General features: G+C 42.1%; 1 protein-coding gene across 1 annotated transcript; it reads right to left on the bottom strand.

Moving 5' to 3' along the window:
• Positions 1-273: 273 nt before the first annotated feature.
• LOC147882589 (uncharacterized) lies at positions 274-1,822 on the bottom strand. Its single transcript, XM_087400944.1, has one exon. It carries the CDS (start codon positions 1,808-1,810, stop codon positions 1,097-1,099), a length of 714 nt encoding a protein of 237 aa, XP_087257070.1. The 5' UTR covers positions 1,811-1,822; the 3' UTR covers positions 274-1,096.
• Between the last annotated feature and the right edge of the window lie 16,639 nt (positions 1,823-18,461).

The raw sequence follows: 18,461 nt of genomic DNA, 5'->3' as shown, positions 1-18,461 counted from the left end.
TTGACCAAACACTTGATCAGGATAGTCAACAGAAATAAACAATCATGAGACTGAGTTGACACACGATGGCAGGACCACATGCGAAACTGTAGGCAATTCATAGCCTTTTCGCATTCCACTACACGCACCCAGATCTACTGAGGTAGATGCATGACTGCTGGCCAGGAGAAGTCGTCATCTTCTCGCAGCCTGAATTCTGATGGAGAAAGACTGAGTACTGCTGCTACCGGTAACCGCAGAACCGCAGATTTGGGGCTGTTTCCTCCTGCAAGCTGGGTACTGTCTGGAGCTAGGCAACTGAGAAATGGGGCTGCTCTTGTCCTTGGACTAAGGCTCACAATGGACCACGGCCGTATATTGATGAGCCAGAGTCACATAGCACGTCAGTCTGGCATGCATGGGACACTTTCAAAAGAAACTTGTAAAAGAAAAGGAACATTCACCAGCTTAGTAGAGAAACCAGACCTGTTAATAGAACGGAACTACCACCATAGGGGTAACAAGAAAGATGTTACTCATGGCAGACCAGGCTTAATTTGACTCTAGAATAGAAAGAGAAACCAAGAAGGCAGGGATTATGTCTCGGGTCTGTTTAGCAACATCAGTCTAAAGATTGTCCAACGAGCAAAGACCATTGCAGAGATGGTTTGTGATGCAGAGATGGGAGGAGCCATTGAGCTGACGAGCTTCAGATCGAGCTAGCAGAGCGCCCACAGAGATCAGAACCTTTTTTGTTGTGTGTCTGTCTAGTTTGTTCTATTCTTAAACCCAAAAGAAGACGATAAAACCCTCACCATTCAACCAATTTGAGGGACTTGAAAAAAGCAGCATTATCTTTGATATACAACGAAGTTTCCATCCATTGTCTGGGACACCAAACTAGTGTTAAAGTCATGATGCTCCACACATCCTAGCCACTCGGGCCCTCTCTGCCTCATCTTGGTAGAAGGTGAGGCACCACCCGCAGGTGCAGGAAAGGTACTGGACATGGCTACCCGCAGCATGCGTAGAGACACGTGGTCAGAAACAAGAGAATATACAGGCAAGCGAATTGCTCCAAAAACAGACTTGAAGTCACATGGTCAACAGAAATGGACTAGGTGAAAAGCTCTCTGGCCCTAGAGTAAATTTGGGAGAAGATGGGGGATGTAACCCAGGGCTTGTAGAGCGTGTCGTAATCAGCCTGGTGGCGCAGGTACTCCACGAACGCATCCTTCTCAGGGGGGCTATCGAAGCTGAGGCCATACATGAGCTCAGTGAACTTGAAAGCGATGTCATCGTAGTCCGTGGCGATGTCCTGTTGCAGTAAGAGGTCTGCAGACAGGCCCGTCTCCGCTTCAAAGGCGAATCGTTGAATGGAGGCCAGCCTTCCGTTGAGGCAGGGATCCCCTTGGAAGGCCTGGTGGAAGAAAGAGGCGAGGGTGCCGTTGCGGTTGCAAACATCGAACGCATGGCACAAAGTGGAGACTCTGCCAAGAAGAAGGGATCGGACGGCCTCTGGAGTATCAGCGTCGCAGAAACCAGGCTCGGCATTGATGCCACAAGAGCGACTGATGAATTTGATTCGTTCGGTTTCGCTGTGCAGCGACGAGATGCGTTCCAGGAAGGTTTCCACCACAGCGCAGGCGAGGACAGTATCCGCGATTCGCTTGGTGAGGGCTGGGGAGAAGGGGGGCTGGGGCTGTCTCTCCTGCAGGGCAAAAAGGCTGTCGAGGATGTCCACGTACTTGTTGGTGGGAGGGACTTGCAAGGAGCAGGAGTCGCGGGCTTCCAGAAAGCGCTTGAGGGCGGGGTTCACCAGGTCCTGCATCGGAGGAGGAGCCATGCTAGGAGAGGACTGAGGAGGCGAGGGAGGATGTGGCGGGACAGATTCAAAAGCAACCAAGTAAAATCCTCGGAAAAAGAGAGTCGGTTGTTGTATATGTACTTCCAAGGCCCTCGCTCTCTCTCTCTCTCCTCGGCAAGAATAGCATTACCTTAGTAGCTCTTACCTTAACCATAATTATCCATGTGAATCTTCCGTAGTGGTATTCACGTCCCAAGAAGCCCTCGAGGTATCTATACTATCTATACTTCTATACTATCTATATCTATACTATATCTTATACTTATATATATATATATATACTATATATATACTTATATACTAGTATATACTAGATCTTAAGGAGGGAGGAGGAGCGTACCTTGCCACTTGTCGCGAGGGGAGGGAGAGCAAAACCGCGAGGGGAGGGAGGAGGGAATTTTGAAAATGCTCTGTCTGGAGTCTGCACTCCATGAATGCAATCAACACGCCACCAGTCGCCAATGCACCACCCCATTACAGCTCTTGGGCTATGTACCCTCCACCCTCACGGCTCCCTCCTCGCAGTCCTCGCACACCCTCCAGTGTCCTCCACCCTCACTACTCCCTCCTCGAAGTCCTGGTAGTCCGCGCTCCAATGCTCCCTCCTCACACGATGCATTCCTCCTAAATGCGCTGGTCCAGCGCTCTGTCCCGCTCCGTTCTGCCCGTTGTTTGCGGACTTCTAACACAGAGTAAAGGATCATGTATGTTTCATGTTATCTGCACTATAGCCATGAGAACTAACCTCGAGAGGTGAGGCGATTGGATATTAGGTGAAGCTACATCTCGAGAGAGTTTCCTCTACTTTTGAATCAAAGGCTTGCTTTGCAATTGGAACCCCATGATGTCTACTTGCTTCTGCCACATCCTTAGGTACTCTAAGCTAATTGGATGATGATGAACCTACCACCTGTGAACTTTAGAAGGCATCTAAGAATTGTGTTTTAATAGGTTGGCTTAGCTTGATTCACAAGGATCTAAAGCCATTAAACATATTGCTTGGTGATGATCATAGGACTAAGGTCTCAGATTTAGGGTTGGGAAAGCTCACACCTAAAGGTAACAAATGCCATGGGGTGGGTAGAGGAGGCTAATGCATGGCAAGGGGAGGATAGGGGAATTTGATTTTTGAAATAGATGCTAGAGCCATGTGCCTTCCATGTGGATTTTTCCTTTTAACATGTCCTATGATTTCTACTTCCTACCACCATATCCTTGGTCACTCTAAGCAACTTACCGCCTTTGAATCAGAAAATATATTTGCATGAGTGCTTGGCAAGAGCTCATTCACAAATATCTCAATCCATCCAACTTGATTCCAAATTCTTTGCTGAGAGGAGATGGGCTAGAATCTTTGGGTATCTACCTTCTAAATACGTTGGTATGCTCACTTTTGATTTGGTAATCGTGCCAATTGATTTCTACTCATGTTTGTTCTATGGAATTTGTGTGATCCAATTATACAATTGAGCCAATACATACCTGAAAAGGTTTTTGTATTTTGTTTTGGATGCAGCTCCAGAAATGGCTTCTATCGTTGTTCCAAATCTTGGGGAGTCGGGTTTCCATGGGCGACAAAGTCTTCGGGCAATGAAGCGAGCTGCAAGGGTGGAGGGCTCTACAATTTTTGACATTGTGTTGTCATCTTTTCGTGAGCCACATAGCCTTCATGTGACAAATCAAGTTTTTGCAAGGGCGGAGACTTCAACCCATGGAGCAAATCAAGGTCTCAAGTTGCCTTCAAAGCATTTTAAGTCTAGCCATGAACGTCGCACTGCTGATATGATGAAACGACTTAGAAGGGGGAGAGCTTCAACCCATGCAACTCAGCATTCAAGTCATTACAGTCTTTTAAAGTCCATTCAAGCCATGTGCGAGGATAATAAGGATGCATGTGCCATGAACACACGATATTTGGCCTCTTTATGGGGAGAAATCCATTTAGATGGTGGTGCAGTAATAGTGCAAGGCATGGGAGAATTCCCTGGATTTCTCATTGCAAGGACTTCTCAAATTAAGAATAGCATTAAGGACTCTAATCAATGGATGCAGTATATTTTGGGGAGACGTGGAGAAGAGACAGTAGTATGTGAGTCTTGAGAATGGGTGTAGACTACAAGTTGATAATCTGAAAGAATAAGTTCAGCTACTGTCCATTGAGGTGTCAATGTTCAAAGTTGGTTTAAATAGGCTAACTGCTTTGATGACTAGGATGAGCCGTAAACTAGAGCAGGTCGCAACCCGTGACAATTAAGAGACTCCTGAGACTTTTATGTCACTTTTTATACTGGAACCCCAAATGCTTCTATGGGATTCCTGTACTTGGGTTGCCCTTATGTTATTTGGCAAGACAAGTTTTTTGCAAATGATTATATTTACTTCATTTGACGTATATATGGCAATTGAAGCTAATTTAATTCAATATTTGAATTGCCTATTGTTCCTTCCCATTTTCGTTTTATTTAAGATATACTCAAATATTTGTAAATTTTTGCATCATGTATTTGCATGAATGCTGATGCAATGCTTATACTTTTTTATTTGAAATTATTCATTCATATACACATCGTTTCTTGAGATGGTCAACTTTGAGTTTTTAGATATGTTAGCTTTGGTTTTTATGTTTCAAATTATGGTTGCACATATGGTATTGTATTTTGCTCATATGTTGAAAAAATATGAGCATTACTCTTACCAAAGATAGTGACACACTGAAACTTGGTCATGGGACACTATGAGTTCAATGCATAGATGGTCCGTTCTCAATTTTAGATAGATGGGAAAAGGATGGCTTTGCTAATTAACCTTGCTTCTTGCTTTTTAAAATTATTTTCTTCCTTAGGGCACATTGGTTGAGATCCATCAATTTTGTCATGGTTAGGGATGATGCATAAGTTATTTGATTAAGCTATTTTTCCCTTTGAGGAATAGATATTTATGTAGTTGGTTGAGTGGATACAGAAGATGGCAAGACAAATAGAAGAGAGGCTACATTCAATACGTTCTCATAGGAGAAGATTGTTGGATTCAACGCGGGCGGCCCGTCGCGCTTATGCTATACAAAGAACAAGGTCTAAAACACAAGGTGCTAGAAGCATGAGGGTGGCTGTGGAATCTATGGGTGTAGAAGTAGGACTTTGCAGTCAACATAATCAAATACATGGATGCTGTAATGTAGTGTGCATTATGGCTGAAAATACAATGGACCTCAATGCTTCAATTGACAAATCGGGGGATCAAGCTCTCCTACTCACTGAGACAACATCCTAATACAACACTAATCTACGGAGGATGCAACCTAAGTGCAAACATGATGAAAAGAGTGCTCATGACATGTACCTCAAGTCAATTAGGTTCCAGATAGATTAGCTTGGACTCATAAAGAGAATCTTGAGATAGTGCAAAGTGCTTGATTGATATTACTTCAAATGAACCTCCCTTTTATAGGTGAGGGTACTTACATTCATATGCTTGCTCACATGTGGGATATCTCCTCCATGCCATGTGGCCTTTACTCATACCTTTGCTCTACATGTGCTCATGGCACCACAACTCTCAACACCTCCCCTTGGTGCCGTGATCCTTTAGCTATTGCAAGGTGGTCAGATGTGAGTTATAAGATCAAATCCATCACCTCCCCTTAGTGCTAGCATTGCTACTTAAGGTAGTTAAGTGTGGCTTTTACATGTCAATACCTCCCCTGGGTGCTTTCATAGCTACTCTCAGGTGGTCAGGTTTAATTTACAAAATATAGGCAAGGTTGGCAAGGGTTTTTGTTTCTCAATACATTCCATTGATGCCACCTTAAGGCTCATGGCTTGATGACGATGACGTTCGCTTCTTTGCTTGGTGTAGCTTCGTGCATGATGCTTTGTTCTTCCATGTGCCTTGATGCTTTATGTGTGGATGCCATGCTTTGTGCTATGGTCATCTCATGCACACGTGTTTTTGGCATGCTTATGACAATGATGTGTGCATTCATGCTTTGATTTGTCATTTGTTGCAAAGGTCTTACCATGAGCTTTATTTTGCTTCAATGGCAGTGTCTAATTGCTAACAATGATTCTGATTTGATAGGCGCATAGAGCTCGAAAGGACGATCACTTTTCCTTTTTGAAGCGTGTGCAAATTTTTCCTGGATTGGAAGTTATGGCTTGTCAAAGATTTTGTGAAGAAGAGGGCCTTTAATGATGTGGCACAGGGATTCACATGCTGAATTCCATACTATGCTTAGCAAGGTACTCTGTGCTTAGAAGGCACTTAGCTAATCTTACCCTAACCATGGTTATTGCTTATGAGTTAACTTAACCATGGTTTCTTTGGGTTGCTTGACCATTGACCAAGGTTGAACTAACCTTAGTGACTACTAACTCAACCAAGGGTATTTTGACTAACTGTGGTTAGTTATCATCTTGCCACGTGTCATTTTCCTGTGTACCTTGGAGAACTTTGGATTTTTAAGGTGGAAGGGATCATGGGCGAGACGTCGTTGATGCAGAGAAGATCGTTTAGAGGAGCCCATTCACTGGGTATAGAGGCAACTTTGCTCCTTCATTTCCCCTCGCCATCGACACTCTCCCTTCTGCTCTGTAAGCCCACACCCTCATCTCGGTCTTCTCCCTTGCCTGGCACATCGCATAGCCATCCGGTGGCTCGAGCTGCTGCCCGCGTGGGTTCTCGAGATTCAAAATCGATGGCAACAAATTGCCTCACACCTGAGCTGCAAAGAACTTGTAGTGATGATTACAAAGGAGGAGATGGAGAGCTGTTTGAAGGAGTTTTAGAGCATGTGCCCAAGAGAAATCCCTTCGTCCAATCCGTTTCAGCAAAAGGGAGATGTAGAAGTGGGAAATCGGAGGTCCCATTGTTTGCTGTCAGTCCACCTCACTGGCTGTTGAAGCAGGTTGAGGCTCCTTCGTTGCTGGGAGTGGTGGAGATGGAAGTCGGCCATGGAACTGGTTGGCTAGCCATTTTCGGCCGTTGGCATAGGCGCATCGCTCTCTCGATCATCTACTCTTTCTTCAGCTTGTGAAGAATGGAAGCCTTCTCAGAGGTTGTTGCTTCTTCAACACTAGCAGTCATGCCTTCGGAGCTATGGCTGCCACCAGGAACCTTGCTTGCCACAGTAGAGTCACAATGTCTATTCTCCTTGAGCTCTTGAGCCCTTGGAGGCTCATAGAAGCCGTAGAAGGTTTGGGGTTGTTGGATGGAGTGCTGTCTTGCTTGTCAAAAGGAGCGCTATCACTCAGACTGAAATCTCTCACCTCTCTTTAACAAAAGAAACACTCTCAAACTCTCTTGGAACACCTCTCTATCTCTCACTCTCAGCACAAAGAGTGGACTCACAAGAGCTCTCTCTTTTTCACAATGGAACTCTCACAAAACAATTGAATGGAAATCTTCAACTTTCATGGATGGAATTCTTTCAACGGGAGAATGAAAGAATGAACACTAAAAGAGAACACTCAACTCAATCTACAACTAATCTAGGAGAACTAGACCTAAGCTCTGATACCATGACAAATCGGGGGATCAAGCTCTCCTAGTCACTGAGACAACATCCTAATACAACACTAATCTAAGGAGGATGCAACCTAAGTGCAAACATGATGAAGAGAGTGCTCATGACATGTACCTCAAGTCAATTAGGTTCCAAGATAGATTAGCTTGGACTCATAAAGAGAATCTTGAGATAGTGCAAAGTGCTTGATTGATATTACTTCAAATGAACCTCCCTTTTATAGGTGAGGGTACTTACATCCATATGCTTGCTCACATGTGGGATATCTCCTCCATGCCATGTGGCAGCTTCCCCTTTACTCATACCTTTGCTCTACATGTGCTCATGGCACCACAACTCTCAACATCAGTAACAGCAGGTAGAGTGCATCAACATGCTTCAGTGATAGGTACACCTACTCAAATGGATTCAACGTGGGCGGCCCATCGTAGTTATGCTATACAAAGAACAAGGTCGAAAACACAAGGAGTTAGAAGCATGAGGGTGGTTGTGGAATCTATGGATGTAGAAGACAGCCTTTGCAGACAACAAAATCAAATGCATGGGCACAGTAATGTAGTGTGCATTGCTAAAAATACAATGGACATCAATACTTTACCAACTGTAGATAATGAGCATGAACATGCTCCAGTAATAGGTACAACTACTCAAATGGATTCAATGCGGGCAGCCCGTCGCGTTTATGCTATACAAAGAACAAGGTCAAGAACACAAGTTGCTAGAAGCATGAGGGTGGCAGTGGAATCTATGGATGTAGAAGTTGGCCTATGTAGACAACATAATCAAATGCATGGGCATAGTAATGTAGCGTGCATTGCTAAAAATACAATGGACCTTCATACTTCACCAATAGAAGGTAATGAGCATGAACCTGCTCCAGTAGTACGTACAACTACTCAAATGGATGCAACCAGGGATGCTACTCATTTAAGAGCCCGAAGGCGTGTTGTTCACAACAGGGCTGTGATTTTGGGTGCAAGGGGGAGCCTCTCTATTTTGCATACTTTTCCATTAAGGGAAAATGTAGAGCATCCATCTTTGTATCCACTAGTCTTCAATGCTCCTCTTCATGCACTCGGATCCATGGATCATACATGCAGCTTTTGCCAGGCTCAACTGTGGAAACAAGAGACGCAAATGAATATGCATCAAGTTGTGGGTAAGCACTGTTACAAAGTTGGTCGTGTGTCATTGTTGCTGTTAGAAGAACCACTAGAGATTTTGAGAGTTCTACTGCACGGACATGATGCTAGAAGCAGACTGTTTAAGAAAAACATTAGGGCTTATAATAGTGCCATGGCATTTGTTTCATTGGGAGCCCATGTTGATCAAATGTTCTGTGGGAATGGGGGTATACAAAACTTTCGGGTCCATGGTAGTGTGTATCATCGGGTTGGAAATTTGTTGCCCGATGAGGCTAGGCAAGAGATGCCATGTTTTGCACAATTGTACATGTATGACACTAATCATGAACTAGAACACCGTTTGCATGGGATGCCTGGTTTGGATCCATGCATTTTGGAGTTGTTGCAGAGGATGACGCACGAGTGCAATACATATGCCACTGCATTGATGGCTATCGGGCAAGTGCTAAGAACAAATCCACATACAAACCTGAGGATGGTTATTTGTGAGAGCCGCTCCACCTCAAGGCAGTACTTGGCTCCTATGGCTAGTGAGGTTGCTGCAATCATGCCAGGACAAGGGGATGACTTCGATATTGGAAATCGAGACATTCAGATTTTTAGCCGCAATGGGTTTGTGCGTAGAGTATCTAATTTGCACCGATCATACATGCCTCTCATGTATGTTCTTTTGTTCCCTCGAGGGAAAGATGGTTGGCATCCATATATCCCATATAGTGATGTTCCTAATCACACACCATTGCACGAGATACGTGGACAGAGTTGTGTCACCCAGAGACAATACTACACATATCGTTTGCAAGTGAGACATGATACAAATGCATGTCTTCTGCGTGGGGGTAGATTGCTGTAGCAATACATGGTTGATGTCTATAGTAGCATGGAAGAGTCCAAGTTGGTGTGGATACGAAGCAACCAAGCTTCCCTATGTGCTGAAGTCTATCAAGGGTTGATGGACATGGTGAATACAGCTGATGGGACACGTACTATGTTTGGCAATACTGCAAGGCATAGGGTGCTGTTGCCTTCTTCTTTTATGGGAGGGACTTGGTATATGTGCCAACTATACCAAGATGCTATGGAAATTGTCACGAAAGGGGGCAAACCTGATTTATTCATAAGATTCACCTGTAATCCCAAATGGCCTGAAATATCTATAGCATTGTTGCCAGGGCAAACTGTGCAAGACTATCCAGATTTCACAACTCGTGTGTTTTTCCAAAAGCATAAGGATATGATGCAATCAATTACAGGACATAATTTGTTTGGGAAGGTGGCTAGATATGTGAGTGTGATAGAGTTTCAAAAGAGAGGTCTGCCACACTCACACATATTTTTGATATTAGAAGGTGGTTTCAAACCCATGAAGATCGGTCACTATGACCGATTAGTGTGTGCAGAGTTGCCAGATAAGGCAATGTTCCCGGAGTTGCATGATATTATCGGGCAATGTAATGTCCATGGTCCATGTGGTGCACTAAATCCATCTGCAACTTGCATGGTTGATGGAAAATGCATTCGTCATTATCCACATGGATTCTCGTAGACTACTATTATTGGCAACGATGGCTATCCAGTTTACATGCATCGTGATGATGGTAGAAAGATACAAGTGAAAGGGGGTGTGATTGATAATCGTTGGATTGTGCCATTTAATCCTTTCCTCTCCGTGAAGTACAAGGCACACATAAATGTTGAAATATGCTCCACAATCACTACAGTTAAGTATTTGTATAAATATGTGTACAAAGGTCATGACATAGCCATTATCAGGATGTAGCTAAATAATACAAGAGAGCAAGGGCATTTGCACAACACAGTTGACGGTGGCATTGATGAGATTAGTAGTTACTTAGATGCATGTTACGTGTCAGCATCAGAAGCATGTTGGTGGATTTACGAGTATGCCACGCACAATGAAAAACTTGATGTGCAAAGATTGCAGGTTCATCTTTCGATGCGCAATAACGTCATCTTTCGAGATGATGATGATTTGCAAAATGTTGTAGGCAGGGAACAAAATCAAAAGACCACTCTCACAGAATGGTTCACTTACAATCAGTTGCAATATGATGCAAGAAACTTGTTGTATGGTGACTTGCCAGACAAGTTGGTTTGGAACAAAACCAGTAAGCAGTGGACTAGAAGACAAAAGGGGAATACCATTGATCGGATGTACAATATTTCCCCCTCAGCTGGTGAGCTCTACTTCATGCATATGCTTCTTAATGTGTGCACGGGATGCAAGTCCTTTGATGACCTACGTACTTTTGACAATCAAGTGTACCCTACTTTCAAGGCAGCATGCATAGCACGGGGATTGTTGGAGAGTGATGATGAATGGTTTGTGTGTATGCAAGAGGCTATGTTTTATCAAAATAGTGCACAACTAAGACACCTATTTGTCACAATATTGGTTTTCTGTGAGCCAACGTCTCCTCGACTTTTGTGGGAAAAATTTTTTGCTGAGTTTTCAGATGATTTTTTATATATATTGGAATCAAGTATGGGGAATTTAATTGGTCATCGTGAACTAGTGATAAAGAAGGCTGTATTGCACTTGGAGCACATTCTTCAACAACATGGGTGAAGGTTGGCTGAGTTTGACGGAATGCCTGTTGTAGATAGAACATCTTTGTCAGAAGCTGGAAATGGCTTATTGCAAGAAGAAAGAATGTTTGATTGTGAAAGAAGCACAGACTGCCTAGCAAATGAAAATGTTTGAATCATTATCAACGTATTGCATTCGATCGGATTTTGGCAAGGGTCTATGGAGATGGTGGTGAGGTCTTTTTTCTTGATGGTATAGGAGGGTCTAGAAAGACCTTTCTCTACAATTGCTTGCTCTCTCGATTGCATGGGGAGGGCTCATCGCTTTGGCATGTGCATCTTCTAGGACTGCTGCATTGCTACTAGCCAATGGACACACGGCACACTCACGATTCAAGATACCATTGGAGCTAGATGGTACTAGCAGTTGCAATATTAAGGTTAATAGTGAACTTGCAGATGTTTTGAAGATGGCTAGGCTGATAATATGGGATGAGGCACCCATGACTCACCGGTTTGCTTTCGAGGCACTAGACAAAACATTGCGAGATATCATGTCCAATGAGCAACTTTTTGGTGAGAAGGTGGTATTGTTGGGGGGGATTTTAGACAAGTCTTGCCAGTTCTTCCAAAAACAGGACGAGAGGACATTGTCAACGCTACCTTATGCCACTCAAGGATTTGGGGTCGCACTACAGTATTGAAGTTGATGCAGAATATGCGAGTCCCTCAGAATGGTGATAATTGTGCTAAGCAAGAGTTCATGCAATGGGTTTTGGACATTGGCAATGGGATAAATAGATGTACACAAGAAGATACTATTGTGATTCTATCGCAGATGCTTTTAGAGACAAAGTCCATGGAAGGCCTCATTGGATGGGTGTATCGAGGACTTGCAACTGTTTTGGACTATGCACAGTGCGCTATTCTTGCACCTCGAAACATCGAGGTTGATGCAATTAATGCTACGGCATTGAAGGCAATGCCCAGTGAGGAAAGGAAGTACCTAAGTGCAGACTCAGTGGACAACTTAGGGGGAGATTCCTTTTTGTTTGCAGTCAAGTATTTGAACAGTCTTGATCTTGGTGGTGGATATCCCTTGCATCGGTTGGTTTTGAAAAGGAATGCTCCCATAATTTTGTTGCACAATTTGAATCCTCGCCAGGGTTTGTGCAATGGGACATGGTTGATATGCAAAGAGTTTCACACGAAAGTGTTAGAAGCTGAAATCATTACTGGTACCAATGCTGGTGATAGAACGTTTATTCCAAGGATAACATTCATTCTGACCAACCTTAAACTTCCATTCGACATGAGGAGATGGCAATTTCCTATCCGATTGGCATTTGGCATGACAATCAATAAGTCACAGGGCCAAACATTGTCTGTTTTGGGGCTATACTTGGCAACACTGGTATTTAGTCATGGCCAACTATACATGGCATTTTCATGTATCCGAGCATCAAACGGTGTTAAGGTTTTCATTTCACAGAGTGCATCTGATGCCAGGGGCGAGAGATGGATAATACTTCTACCACAAATGTTGTGTACAAGGAAGTTTTGCAATTGGCAATAGCAAGAGCCTAGGAGTATGACATTGCTCTTTCAAGCCCTCCTCAGACTTTCTTGGGTGGCAAATCTTCATTTCGGTAATCTTTGTATAGCTTTTTTTAAGTTCTTTCCATATTCCAACTATCATAGGTCTTCGGGAATGTTGGCTATTTATACAAATATGAAGTGAGATATAATATTTCATGACTATGTCCTTGATAATGTTTGGATTTCATTTTTCATTTGAGTTATGGGTTTGCAATACACTACAGGCCATTTTCTCTTCAAAGCCTATTGTTTTTTCTAGTATATGTAGATTGACACGTGCATTCTTTTTGGCAATGCGATAGGATGTCTAGGCAGTTCACGTTTGTCATCGAAACAGGAGCGCAGGTGCAAGGTACATAGTTGCTTGACAACCACGTTTTATGTTGACATGTTTAATAGTATAGTCACTCACTTTTAGAAAATTGTAGATCGTGCGAGCTGGGGATCTCTAGAGAGCGCACAACTGTTGTTGGATTTGCTTGAGTTGAGAGGTACCTTGGGTAAGAACCGTGTACATTGTTTGTTGCTTTATTTTTTTTAAAACAAAAGGTTTTTTTGGATTATATGTGAGTGGGAAAATATGCTATTGTTTGTCTTTTAGGACTGTTCCTAATTCAAGGTTTCTAATGAATCTCCATGTCCACAATCCTTTGGATGGACGAGTCCATTTGGGATATTACGCTGTCCTAGCTTGCCGGCTTCATAGGGATGATGGACAATAGACCATCACTGTTCGCTAGCTAGAATACTATGAATGTGTGCAGACAAATTTTCTATCGAGGGCAAAATGGGGACTACACGTACACCTTTGTCAGCATTGTTGACAGCCCTTTGCGTCTGAGTAAGTACTCTAAAGAATGAGTTGGGTTTTATAAACATACATGCATAAAAGTTTTATGGCTCACTAATTATATTTCCTAAATTATCTTTCTATGTGATGCTGGTCCAGATACGATTGTTGGTACTCTGTTCTATGTTCGTAGCTGCGGTGGATGCGGCGGATGTGGTGGACATGGAGTGAATGGCCGTCATAGGCTTTTCCCTGTAGTACATGGCCATAGACTTTTCCCTTAGGGATGTTTGTGTGTCTATTGTAGATTTTGTATGTTCAGTTATGACTTTATTTATGGCTGTGTATTTGGATATATCAATCAGTCCTTTGATGTAGCTATTGCATGTTCAGACATGTGACTGCACTTTTGGATGTGATATTTTGAAGTACTCCATCATAGGGAAATTTTTTTGGACATGGCGGATGTGGAGTACATGGCCAGTGCAGGCTTTTCCCTATAGTACATGGCCGCAGACTTTTCCCTTTAGGGATGTTTGTGTGTCTATTGTAGATTTTGAATGTTCAGTTATGACTTTGTTTGCGGATGTGTATTTGGACATGTCAATGAGTTCTCTGGCTTCACTTTCGGATGTAAAATTTTGAAGTACTATGTCATAGAGATTTTTTTTGGTTAGAGTATGTTGCTTGCATTTAAATGTTTCTTTTGTTATATTGTTGGTTTCAAACATTTTAGCATCTTGAGACCCGGCGGAGCGGGTCGCTAGCCCATCGTAGATGGGTCAGGTTACTCACTGTAAGGACATGAGGCAATGACAAAGCCTTTAATATGCACTTCGTGATGTTAAGACTGAAATTCTTCATTTTTTAAGAGCTAGATTGCTCATTAAGGGTATGTTGTTTTATTTCTTTTCTTGAAAACTTAACAGTTCATGGATGCACAATTGGAAACCATAAATTCAAACATCCTTTAAAACTTTTTGACATTATAATCAAGGGAAGAATGTCATGTCACCAGTGCCATTCAATGAGTGTTAATATGAAATATGTAGCATTGCCTTAACTATGTTGACACATTATCTAAAAAAACATCATACACAGCATTTAAGACCCAAAGTCCACAACTGGTAAGAAAAAAATTGATTTGGACTAGTATTGAATGTACAAATGAGTACAATATCATTTATCAAAATCATAGCTTGCAAGTAGCTCCTCTCTCGCACATATATCATCTATGGTTTCAACACAAATGTGTCTATATTTTGTAACGTCTTCTCTCCTCATGGAGATGGAACAAGGTGCTAAATAAGGAGGAAATACATAACAAACATTTGGCTTTGAATTTGTATTTCTGCAGCTATTGATAAACCCGGCCACATTGCCATGCAAAACATCACCATCTATCGTCCATAGAGACATAAGGGTCCTCTTGGATAGAGTACTTCTTTAGCCTTGGTCTAGCTTCACACAATTCTTTCCAATCTCGATATGCATATTTGTTACCTCCGTAATGGCGAATAGTAGTCTCTCTCATGCAGAAATAAGCCATGGCCATCACTTGTAATAGATGACCCATGCACCTCACAACCCACATTTTTAATCTGAAATACTTCCTTGATGGGGATAGGAAACTTTGGTGTTCCAAGTGGATCATGTTTTGGTACGTAAATACTCCAGCAAGATTTTTTTAAGTGTATCTGTCTGCATGGCAAAAGACACCCCTACTAGCTCAAAAACCATTACAGTGACTTGAGACAAAATCAAAGGAAAATTTGGCATATGTACCTTCATGGAAAATAGGCATTTAGAAATCTCTTTAGAAAGGCCTTGGCAAATGTGCTTCTTGATATAGTGACCTTTGTACCCTAGTTCTACAGCCATATGAAAAGCTTGCACTCATACTATCAATGGGTGGAGCAGCCCTTAGCATATTTATTTGTGACATGTGAAGTTGAGGCAAGAATTCACCACCATCATGACTTGGCATATGGGATGTGCCCTCTGATTCTCTCTTATCACATCTAACCCTCTCCCTTAGTTGTTTTGTAGGACAAAGCTTTCTTGTATTCTATTCCATTATTGATCATTGATGATTTCCTCACTCCATTCTTCAAGAACTTCTTGGACGATGTTGAAATCTTTATGGCCCTCCACCATGGTAATTGTCCATACTGATTACTCTCGATCACGATGTGCATATCATTGGCCTCATCAAGATGTAGCAAGTAAGGCATCATCTCTCCTAGTAGAATGTTATCTTCATTGTCCTCCACAATAAAAGTATGAGGAAATATGCATTTTGATGGAGAATTGATGCAATGGATAGTCATAAAAAAGTATTGTCCTCCTAGCATCACATCCAAAAGCCTTCAAGATTTTTGCTAAGGGTTTGAACATAGCCTCTACACCAACCTTGTCGGGCCTATTTACCCTCCTTGAGTAATACTAAAATAGCTTGCAAAGTTATCCCAAAGGATGGATTTGGATGCCGTGAAGTGAACACTTTCCTACTTCATTCCCAGTGCCCTTTGAGCCATGTCGGTAACATCCTTGTTGTCTTTTTTGGACTTGATAAGTACGATGTCACCCAACTCTATTTCCCCTTGGATCTTTCTCACACTGTCATCTTCCAACCCCAATAAGTGTCTCATATATGTTATGGTCGGTTGACAACCCCCCTCTTGCATTGATCTCAAAATTTGGATCCACTTTTCATATATGTTGACCATCCTCATAGGTCACCATATGGGTGTCCTTGGTGGTGAAGTTGGCACCCATTGTTACATTTGCAATTGACACAAAATTTTGAAAAAAAACAATAGAAAATCATAATCAGTACTTGTAATAGATGAGATCGAGTCCAACATCCATAGATAATGATGCCATTCTTCTGAAATTGATGACACTCTCATCATTCTCACTGAAGAGAGAGTGGCACTAGTGCCATTCTCACACTTCACTATATGAAGAATGGCACTTGTGCCATTCCTCCAAGAGAGTAGAGTAAGAATGGCACTAGTTCCATTTTCTAAAATAAGTGAGGAAACAAACTTGAAACTTGAAACGAAAATATATATTTGAAACTTTCATGAAGATATATAGCAATCAAAAAAGTAGGAATACTTACATCCCAGTTTTGGTGATCTGCATGACCTTTCACAAGTCCTGGGGCTGGCTTATGTGTTTGTGTGTATGAATTATGCACATGTTGTTGGGTGTTTTGAGATAGTAGCAAATTTGTGTACCAATTCATTTACATAAGAAAGAGTCAAGGTTATGTACATGTACTGACAAGGTACTTTATGCAATTCACAACTAGAATCGACACCTCGAACTCAAGCCCAAATGGACAGTACTCTGCATAATCTATAAACCCTAACAAGCTAGCATCCTTCTTCTCAAATCTTTTAGTTTTCTTTTGAATTGATTTATAATCAATATGCTTTAAGGATTTCTCGTATGGTACTATTCTATCTTCTATTCTAGACACATTCAGCTTGTCCCCAGTAGTGCTTGTATCCCCAATTGTATCCTTGTCCATTCTAGTTGTGCCTAAGTCCTTCTCTTTAGCCATTCCAGTGCCAGATAATGAACTTGACTCTTTCTCCTTGGTCCTTGTCAACTCCTCTTTGCCTTTTTTAGCTGTCAATCCTTTGTCTTCAGTTCTCTTGGCTTTCTTTGATCCCTTATTACTCTTGGCATTATCTTCCTTTAAAGTCTTTAACATTGTAGAAAAGGCATCTAAGATTTGAGAGTTGTTAAAATTTTCATGATCAATAATCCAACCCTTGGATTCCATCAAGCCACCCATGTTGGATATCATCCTGGCATTGTCATAACAAGTGGGATCCAAAAGGTACCCAATGCCACCATCGCTACAAACCTTGAGCAATTTGTTTCTTGCACTTTAGCTTCCACTATTTCTTTAACCTCCCCACATCTTCAAATGAAGTTTATTGGAGATTAACAAAATGATGGGTCTTCTTGAGTCGCTGCATTTCACTATTGAATATGTCCAAGTACCATCCCTATCCAATAGAGATTCCAACAAAAGGTGTCACCTCTGCTGCCTTTCTCTTTCCCGTGGCCATTCCTGCATATTCAATTAAAGAGAATTATAATTGATGAATTTGAGATCAATGATTCCCATTTCAAAACAAGAAAAATAAATTTCACAGTGTTTTGGGAGAGATTCATGCTAATAATAGTCTCTAGAATATGAATTTCAAATTTCTAAGACAATTTTTTGATGTAGAGTGGCATTGGTACCAATTTCCATAGGACTTACATGGACAATGGCAGCCCATTCTCCACAAACTTAAATGGAGATCAGCACCAGTGCCATTCTCTATGTCCTTAGATAATATTAGTTCCATTCTTCTGGTCTTCAAATGAGATTGACAATAGTGCTAGTACCTCTCTAGATCCTCACAAGTAGCAATGAGAATGGCACCAGTGCCACTCGCTAGAATCTAAAATAAGAACAACATTGGTGCCATTCTCCATGTGATTGATGTGGATAGTGACACAAGTGCCATTCTACACAAACTCACATGGAGATTGACACATATGGAGAATGATGGCACTACCACTCTCTAGAATCTGAGTCAGAATGGCACTAGTGCCATTCTCCATATGATTGACTTGGACAACCAAACATGTGCAATTCAGTGCCATTAGAGATTGTTAGGATAGAATTGGTGCCAATCCACAAACTCACATGAAGATTGGCAATGGTGCCATTCTAATCCATGTGAGTTTGTGAGAATGGCACTGGTGCCAATCTCATGGGTGTCCACATGGAGATTGGCACTAGTGCCATTCTAATCCATGTAAGTTTGTGGAGAATGGAACTGGTGCCAATATCCATGTGTTTGATACCAATGAGATTGGCACAAGTGGCATTCTCCACAAACTCACATGGAGGATGTGCTTGATACCAGTGAGATTGGCACCAATGCCATTCTCCACAAACTCACATGGAGATTGGCACTAGTGCCAATTTAATAG

This window comes from Dipteris shenzhenensis, chromosome 29 (genome assembly GCF_047967505.1).
Source record: "Dipteris shenzhenensis isolate YYH24624 ecotype China chromosome 29, Dip_SZ_1.0, whole genome shotgun sequence".
NCBI lineage: Eukaryota > Viridiplantae > Streptophyta > Polypodiopsida > Gleicheniales > Dipteridaceae > Dipteris > Dipteris shenzhenensis.
The sequence above is the reverse complement of the archived record's forward strand: the minus strand, read 5'-3'. Positions and strand labels throughout refer to the sequence as shown.

Excerpts from the sequence above, each read along its gene's own strand:
- LOC147882589 (XM_087400944.1), bottom strand. The coding sequence starts at position 1,810 with ATGCAGGACCTGGTGAACCCCGCCCTCAAGCGCTTTCTGGAAGCCCGC.